This window comes from Cupressus sempervirens, chromosome 3 (assembly GCF_028749045.1).
Source record: "Cupressus sempervirens isolate cs-2001-9-10 chromosome 3, ASM2874904v1, whole genome shotgun sequence".
Classification (NCBI taxonomy): domain Eukaryota; kingdom Viridiplantae; phylum Streptophyta; class Pinopsida; order Cupressales; family Cupressaceae; genus Cupressus; species Cupressus sempervirens.
The window spans coordinates 588,534,966-588,544,868 of NC_143120.1; the positions used below are offsets into that span (position 1 = coordinate 588,534,966).

A 9,903-nucleotide genomic window follows, 5' to 3' on the forward strand; every position below is an offset into this window, starting at 1 on the left:
ATTAACACACTTGATGTATTATTATCAGGGGAAGACAGTGAATGGCTTTGCAGTTCTTGGTCCTTCGTTCATATCACAGTAGCACAGCGGATTGTCAAAGCATTATTCATGATGTTAATATGGAATCCAAGTATCATGGTCGCATGTTTGCAATTGTTTGAGGGCAAACAATCTCGAGAGGGAAAGATTGTAATGCCCCTTTTTCTGGGACATTAAAAAACTGATAGGCCAATCCAATATATGACCTTTGAGGACTTAATACAAAATTATTAAGTCAATTTTAATTAAAGGAGAGTGAATAAGAGATTAGTGGCATGAGGGACAAGGACATGACTACAGAAGCTGAAGAGTCACAGGTTGGGTCTTTAAAAGGTGGAGGCGGAGCTCATTTCTTCAGGCTTGGTTTATGATTCAGATTTCAATTTCTCTCTTGAGAGAGTATTTGGAAAGCTTTAGCTTTCATCCAGCTTGAGGATGTAAACCCTCATGCTAGTAGACAGTGGACACAAACCCATTGTTCATGGAGACATCACACCAGGTGTCTCACATGTGCTTACAAGTTCTTTTCTTAGTATTCCAATCTGGCTATAAAATTGTGTTTAGGATTGGATTTTGAATGCTAGTTATTGTATTGCTGATGTATAATGCAATAACATATTCTAAGGTATTTTATGAGAATCTACTGGTTTATAATGCATTTTCATAAGTTTATGTTCAGAAAAAATATCTTGAGATAAAATTGGGCCGAATATCCCTTGGGGATATTTCATACAATGTCTTACAAAGAGATGGTGGCAAAAGCAAGAAGAAAGAGATTTGGAGGATACCCTACGTGCATTCTTTGAAGGAAACAAAGCAAAGAGGAGCCTACATCATCAAACAAAGTAGGACGGAAAAACTGATTTTCGTGAACCTTTTTTGAAGATACATTTGACTTATAGAGCATTATAAGAAGACTAAAGTCCAAATTTCTTAGTTGGGATTTCTCAAGACACCAATTGGATAAATTGATATAATGTGTTAAGAATGATTCAAAAGAACCTAACTCGACAGTGCATCAAGAGATAAATGAAACTCTCAAGTGTGAGGATCCAGATGAACCCATATCCAATCAATTTTCCTTTGTTGCAGTTTTCATACCTGATGAGCCTGATCCTTTCCATGTATCCCTATAACTGTATTATTGACTCAAGACCTCAATAATGTTATGCCATCAAAGGTAGCGCATGCACTTGTACTCTCATTGAACAAACCCACAATTAAGGTGTTCTCTATGGAACCAAAACAAGACCCTTCTTGTTGGACATATCAAATATTCTCAAGTTGCCTTAGCTGCCTATCCTCAAAAGAAAATGCAGCTTAGTATTCTAGTAGCTAGCACACCAGCTAGCCATGGGATGATTTTGAGTCGAAGCTTTTGTAAGGACCTTGGTGGCAAAATTCAATTAGACTAGTCTCATGCCTTGATAATTGAGGGAAACAAGAAAGTTTGACTTGATATTGAACCTAAAGCCAAGTATACAGTTTTAGAATCCAATGATCCAAGGGCTGAGATACTATATGTTGAAACTGGTCCAACTTATATGATGACTTCTCAAGAAAAAGATGTCCCTGAAATCCTTGCACCAAGCATATCTTTTGAGCTATGGTTTATGCAATTTGATGGGAGTTTTTCAGTCACCAGTTCTAGAGCTGCTAATGTTTTAATACCCCGCCCCCCCAAGGAGAAAAGTTCCATAAGGCATATAAGTTAGCATTTGACACTACTAATAACACCCCCGAGTATTTAGCCCTCCTCCTAGGTTTGGAGTTCGTGAACGAGAAAAATATCAACAAGTATAGAGCAATGGATGATGCTGAAATAATAGTTAATCAAGTGAGAAATCAATATCAGAATAAAACAAAGGTTGAAAGCGTATCGAAATAAAGTATGAAACGAATAAGGAATATTTTGATGTTTTCTCGATTCAAGCGATTGCGAGGGAACAAAGTACAAAAGCTGAATTATGCCTACAACAAAGCTCTCATAGGATCCAGGGAAGGACTTATCTGAAATAAATAGTTTATTAGTATTGCTTGTGTTAGGCCTGAAATGAGTAATTTATTATTATTGCTTGTGTTAGACGCATCAAAACGAGATTTTTCACTGCTCTTTCCAAGCCTACGAAAATTATAGTAATCCAACTATTGTGTTTTAGGGAGAAGGCGAATTTGTTGCTCATTTTGGATGATGTATGAATGTATCGTAATTAAAGTTTTGACGCTCAACTACTGGCGTTGAAAGACACTCAGATGTGGCACGTATGAACTCGATTATAATTTTTCCTATGATTGATGTCATCATGTACAGGATTCGGGAGGGGCACCAAGACTCGCAAGGATGAGCTCCAACATCCCATTGCGTAAAAAAAAAATTCACAATAACTGCAGAGTTTCCGTCTTACAATTTCGATAGCAAAATGTCCAAACTGAAATGCAAAACAAATTTTCACTTGACAGATCCCCAATCTGTTCGAGAGTTTTCCATAATACAAAAACGAGAGGTAAATGGAGAGATTTCATTGCAACCCAAATCTACTTTATACTAAAAAAAGCTACAAAATAGAAATTTCATTAGCATGGCTCAATGCTCATACCTTTCAGAGCACCGAGAAGAAAGAGCAGAAAGAAATATGGCAAGAAAGAGAGGAAGTTCCTGAGCATTTCTGCAAAGCCTTTTGGAGTGTCCATGTCTGAGTCGCCAAATGCACAACACCCACCACTATATTGATCTGCAATTTTGCTTTCAGCATTTCATGTAAGACCAATCCAAGCAGACATTGTTGCCCAACAAACCAAAAGAGCTCTGACGAGCAAAATCAGCTGAGATTCTTGTAAACCGCCAATACCCAAAGCTAAAAGCTCAAAACAACACAACGGCAAATATGCAAATCGGTTGCCCTGCCAGGGAAAAAGTAATTAATGTCAACAGTGGCGAGAGCTAAAGAATCTTTACACATGGCACGTATTTGGAAGGGTGGAGAAAATATTGGATATTCCACTTTAAAAGCAGGAGTACTTTTTCAGAAATATTGGCTTGTGTAATGATGGAGTAACGTGCCAAACTATTTTAGCTTGAATTTTACTTCAGTGGTTACTAACAGATGAGTATCATATCACAATCAAATTTCAAATTTGTATGCTAGTCATTTTAATTATAAATATTAGATATAAATAAATAAAAAGTGTACCATACGTAAAAGATATTCTGGATAAGATTTCCAAATTTAAAGATTTAGTATGTATGAAGAAGTGCACTATAAGAAAAACAGATTTTGCATATGATCTATTTATTTTTATAACTTTTATGAAATCATTAAAATTGTGTTAGATGATTATTAGAGAAATCTAATTAAATTTTGATAACAATGTCACAATTTGATTGTTGTGGAAAATATCTCCTACTTATCAATTGATGAGCTTAAGGGGTTTTTTGATGAATGGTTCATGAGGCACTACACTTGATGAAGAATTTACAAATGAATGGGTTTAACCATGGAGGAAACTTTGTAGTTAAGAGTGCTCAAATTAGAGTAGTACTAGGATGGGTGACCTCCTGGGAAGTCTCAATGTTTCACCTCTGTGAGCATTACCTAGATCCATTGAGCGTTAAATGTTCCTTTTGCTCTCATTAGAGATGGGTTTGTGTGAATCGTTATTCATGAAACATGGGTCAATGAGTTTGACTCAAAAACTACATAGTTAAATCCTAATAGCAATATCACAATTTGACTTGCAATTAAAAATATCTTCTACTTATCAATTGATGATCTTAAGGGGCTTTCTAATGAATGGTTTATAAGACACAACACTTGGTGAAGGCTTTGCAAATGGGTTGGAAGTAGAGTGGGTTTAACTATGGAGGAAAGTGAGTTCTCTCTAATCTTAAGTTTGATAGTGGACTAGGATGGGAGGTTGGTTATTGTTGTATGGCTTCGTTGGAATTATTTCAAAGGTTTACATTGTTGGAGGTGTGTGATGAGATTCTTGAGGCTTCATTATGAGGTACAAGTTGGTTGAAACCAACAGTAGAGGATGTGGGTTTACTTTCTTTCTATTGTGGGTGCATTATTTTAAGCATGTGCTTGTAGAGGTTGTTTTCTTATGTGTTTTCGGTGTTGGAGCTCATGTATTTGCATGTGTAGCATCATAAATTGTATCCCTATACAATTTCATGATCACCTTGGTCAAATTCAATGTCTATGGACTTCCATGTGCAATCAAGTTTGATTCTACTCACATTAACTCAAACCTAGAAAGTTTATCAATTTACTAGTTATTGGTCCTTAACCCAGCTATGATTGGTCAATTGATGGAAAAATAGGCACACTTGACCTATCAAAAAGGGCCCAATTTTGGGCCCTCCAACTATTAGATTGTAGTCTATTGAAATTTCTCCTTCATTTCATCCAACTTTGAGAATTCAAATGCATTTTATAAGGAGAGGTATTAAAACAACCCTATCCCCCCTTATTTGAAATGTTCCCTTGTCTCATATCAAGAAGCAAGACATCAATTATCACTCAAGATTGTCATTAAAAAAGCAATGAAGCACCAGTAAGGCATTGAAGGAGAAGTAAAATACAAATCTTAAACATTCAAGATAGCATCCATGATCAAGCAATCATTAAGTCAAACATGTAAGCCAACATCAATCTTTTCATGTAGACAACAACACAAAGGAGACTTATGAAGGTATAAAATTTAATTTAAGCAATTCAATTTTAGATCTAACATCTTTTTATCCAAAGCATACTTCCAATTCAATTAAATTTTAATTCAAAGTAAAGATTAGTTCTAAATTTGGGGTTTAACCTAAGAAAATCCCTATTAATCCAATAATTTATCTCTTTTGCATGTGCAAGTGAGAAGATTGGAAGACACTGATTTGAAAATATACTCAAAGTAGATAGAGGTATGTAGATTGAGCTTTTATAGATGTGGAAAAGTAGGGTCAATGTCATTTTTCCCAACATTATCTTACAGTTTTATGATGGAATTTTGTAGGAAGACTCTAAGCGACATTTGTTAGAAACTACAATTGGAGAAATTGTTATGTTGTCATTGATGTCAAACCTATTGGTAAGATATAGTGTCAAACTTACTGGAGAGACATTTACTAATAGTGAAGAGAGCCATATCATTTGATTGTTGAAGAGGATTTGAAAAGAATAGAAGATGACCTAGTGAAAGGTTAGTTGAGACATGTTAAGTATCATGGAAATAAAATGGGCACTTGATAAGTTAGTCCTTGACAAGATAATGTGTAGTTCAACCAATGGATGAAGTGTAGAAGACAATTGGATGAAGGTGAGAGTTGAAACAAGTCAAAAAGATAAGCTTGCCTAAGTATCAGTATTGCACAGTCAATGAAGGAGTTGAAGCAGAAGATTAAGGAACTTAAGTAGAAGTTGAGTGTTAGTTATTGCTAAGAAAATATAGTTTTGATCAAGCATAGTATTGGTCAAGTGAGCATGTTGATGCTGAGTGAGAAAGTATAGTGATTGTCAAGCTACACAGTGATGACCGAGCAAAAGAACACAGTGATTGTCAAGTGGTAGCAAAAGTTAAAGTTTGAGAAAGATTTGATTTTGAGGCTGACACAATTAGAATCTTGAATTAGTCAAAGCGTATAGAAGTTAAGGATTGATGAGTTGGTATATTTAATGCATAAGGAGAGTTTGTTACATGATCAAAGGCAAGGATTTGATCTTAAGTTTCTAGAAGAAGATAGGGAACAAAAATATGGAAGGATTCGATAAATCTGATCTAACCCTAAGATCAACAACAATGTTTGAGCGGAAAAAGATCAAAATTACCTTTTTAAGGAGGCATAAGGAATGAGTTGTAAGGTTGTTGATTGGTGATCTTAAGTTGAAGTTGTAAAGAGGTGAACATCAAAGGTGAAGTGTGAAGAGTGTGTAAAGTATTATTCGTTGAGGAGGTGCCAAGAAAATTAGTGATGGAGATGTGAATAAAGGCCAGTCAATGAACTAATAGATGACTGAATGTAGATCTAAATTTGCTAAGTGAGTTGTACTTTAGAGATCAAACTTATTGTTACATTATAATCATTATATCAGTCCAAAATCCTTTAATCAAGGTTGACCTAACAATCATTTAATAAAGGTGACATTTTAATAGAATGTTCTAAAGTCCTCTAACAAGGTCACTCATAATAGGGTGATTAAATCCTTTAATAGGTTCACATTTAACATTGTGTTGTGTAACCTTTAACAGGGTTAGCTCTTAACTGAGCTCACTTTAGAAGAGTGAAAATTTGGTAGCATGTTACTTGGTGGTTTTTTTTCCAAATTGGGTTTCCATATTAAATCCTTGTGTAAAAAGCGTTATTTTCATGTGTGGATGTTATTGTTTTGCATATTATATTTTACAATATTTTATTTACTAGCAGTTGACACTTATAGAGACAGTGAGTCAAGATATTGCGTGAAATGTTAAATTATTGATGATATGTTGAAGAGACCGAGCAGGTATATGAGTTTGTTTAAGTCGTTCGAAGTGTTTAAAAGTTGAATTGGTACCTCTAGACCTAAGGATAACTAATTGACCCACCTCTCAGTTATTCTAAATTATTATAACAATTGGTATCAGAACATAGGTGCTTGTCAGGAAATTTTGAAGGAACTCAAGTTAAAGATCAAGATGTACAAAAGAGAGATACTTAAGTTGAACAAGGAGAACTTCCCAGCATGGAAAATACTTATGAGATTGCACTTATCTAGAATTGGAGACTCCACATCCTATTACTTAGACAATGGCTATATTGAGGTGCCTAAATCTATGACAGTTGAACAAATGAAAGAGAAGAAGGAGCACAACCAAATGATGATTGAACTTTTAGTAGCCCTCAGTTATGCAAAATTTGATGATGTAAAGGAATGCACTACTACTAAGCAATTGTTGGACAAAATTGCAAAAATCCATGGTGGAGACAAGAATGAGTTGAGAGCTAAGGCATAAAGCTTAAGAGGAAAGTGACATGACATAAGGATGGAGGAAGGTGAGAATATTACACAGTATTGTGGTTGAATCAAAGAAGTGGTGAATGTCATCAGAGGATCTAAATGACATATAACTAATAAGACTATAATAAGTAAAGTATTGAGGACTTTACTTCCTATCTATGCAATCAAAGTATCTATAATCAAAGAATTGAGATGTATACTTGGTAATGATCTAACATTGGATAGTTTGATTGGTAAACTTATTGCATTTAAATCATCAAAATTTGACAATTACTCCCCTACAAATGTTGAAACTGCATTCAAAGCCTAACTAACCCTTGATAGATCTAAGAAAAAGAAGAAAAGTAAGTATGTAGCAAGGGACAATGTATCTAATGATGACCTTGATGAACTTGAAGCATTGTTGGCAAGAAGACTTCCTAGATGAAAAGGAAATACAAAGGTAAACTTCCTATTATCTAGTTTACATGTAACAAAGTTGGTCATATTGCAGCCAAATGCCTTGACAAATACGAGAGGAAATTTTTCAAGTACAAAGGAAGGAAAGATGATAGAAAAAAAAAAGGCAAAAGAGAAAGACAAAGGTAAGAAATCTTTCTATACTACTGAAGATGATGGTTCTTATAGTAATTCTTGTGATCATGATGAAGAAGTTGTTTATGTTGCAATGAAAGATGATTCTAGTGAAGATGAGAAAGTTGCATTGATCTCATATGTGAGTAAAAATGATAGATGGATAATTGATAGTGGTTTCTCATATCATATGACTCGCAATACAACTAAGTTTGATAAGCTAGAACATTATAATGGAAACAGTGTTAAGTTTGGCAATAATGCACCATGTTATGTGAAAGGTAAAGGATCAATTAAACTAAATGAAAAGATCAAGTGTAACAATGCATATTGGATTGATGGTTTAAAATATAACCTATTGAGTGTAGCACAGTTGATAAGTACAGGCTACAGAGTTGATTTCCAGAACAAGAAAGCAAAGATCTATGATGCAATTGGTGAACTAGTTGAAAGTGGAGAGCAAACAAGAGGTAACTTGTTCTATCTGGACCTATCTATAGATACTTGTCTATTTGCACAATTTGAAGATGTTTGATAATGGCATAAGAGGCATGTCATGTGAACTTGGACAACTTGGTAAGCATTAGTAAAATGAGAAGAATTAGAGGGTTACCAAGATCAAGAAAACTTGATAAAGTAATACACAAACAATGTCAAATGGGTAAAATGACAAAGCCTAGTTTAAAGAGAAAGACATATTCTTCTGATGAAGTTTTGGAGTTGGTTCATACTTACTTATGTGGTCCTATTGGAATACAGAGCTATTATGGTGATAAATACTTTATTTTGTTTGTTGATGATTTTGTAAGAATGATGATTGTTATGTTTCTTAAGGAAGAATATGAAGCATTTCAAATGTTTAAGTGGTATCTCACTAGAGTTGAGAAAGAAATAGGAAAGAGTTTGAAATGTTTGAGATCACACAAAGGCGGTGAATTCATTTCAAATGAGTTCAACCTATTTGGCGATGATAAAGGAATCAAGAGGCAAATGAGTGCACCAAGGACACCACCACATAATGGTATAACCAAAAGAAGGAACATATATATTATGGATTGTGCAAGAACATTGATGATGGAGAAGGATGTGCCATAGAAGCTAGAGAGAGGTTGAAAGAATTGTAGTCTACACTCTGAATCGAGTTTAAGTGAACAAAAGAAGAAACAAAACACCTTTTGAACTCTGGTATGGATATGAACCAAATATAAACTATTTTAAAGTCTTTGGAAGCAAATGTTATATATTGAAAGATGCAAGAAAAGTAAAGTTGATGCTAAAAGTGATGAAGGCATATTCCTAGGTTATTCCACTAAGAGAAAAGCTTATAAGTGTTTGAATTCTAACACTAACAAATTGTGGAAAGTGCAAATGTTAGAGGTTTTGAATTTGAAGAGAAAAATGAAGGATAATGCAAGAAAGAATTTGAAGATTATAGAAAGTTTGTCTATGGCTATGAAGTTGAACCTAAGACCTTACATGAACCAAAGAAGGTGGTTGTCAAGCATCAATAGCCAAGCATTACTAAGGTTGTGCAAAAGAGTTATGGCAAGCATCACCAATTTGTCGAGCACTAGGCTATAGGAGTAGTGAACAATAGCAAGAGGAACCAACATCTAAACCAGTAGTGGAAAATATTGTAAGGCAACATCATGCACTAGAACAAATTATTGGAGATAAAGATTCAGGAGTCATGATAAGAAGAAGATTGAAGAATGACACATATTTTTTATGTGAATTTGAGCCTAAATCTGTCAAAGATGCTTTGGAGAATGAAGATTAGATCAAGGCAATGAACGAAGAGATTGAACAAATTGAGAAGAACAAAATATGGACATTGTTACCTAGACCTAAAGATAAAAATGTGATTGGAACTAAGTTGGTGTTTAGAAATAAGCTGAATGAGAAAGGTGAAGTTACAAGGAAAAAGGAAAGATTGGTTTGTAAGGGATATGCACAAGAGGAAGGGTTAAAACTATGGAGAAGCTTTTGCCCTAGTTGCAAGGTTGGAATGAGTGAGAACTTTTCTTGCATATGCTCCTTAAAAAGGATTCAAAGTGTACAATATGGATTTAAAATCTTAATTTTTGAATGGAATTCTAGAGGAAGAAGTCAACATTTAACAACCTAAAGGATTTGTTGATCCAAACAAAAGGATGTAGTATGTAAATTACACAATCTTTATGTGGTTTGAAGAAATCCCTTAGAGCATGGAATGAAAGGTTAGACAATTACTTGGTGAAGATTGGTTTTACAAGAACTAATGAGAATAACAATCTGTATTTGAGAATTGAAGCTGAAAACA

General features: G+C 34.4%; 1 protein-coding gene across 1 annotated transcript in view; it reads right to left on the minus strand.

The window, feature by feature from the left end:
- LOC149568040 (putative membrane protein At3g27390) overlaps positions 1-3,058 on the minus strand; it is a 133,484-nt gene extending 130,426 nt beyond the window's left edge. Inside the window, exon 1 of the mRNA XM_089821044.1 lies at positions 2,637-3,058. Coding sequence (XP_089677170.1) covers positions 2,637-2,730 — 94 coding nt within the window. The 5' untranslated portion in view covers positions 2,731-3,058. The remainder of the gene's footprint in view (positions 1-2,636) is intronic.
- Positions 3,059-9,903: the final 6,845 nt, after the last annotated feature.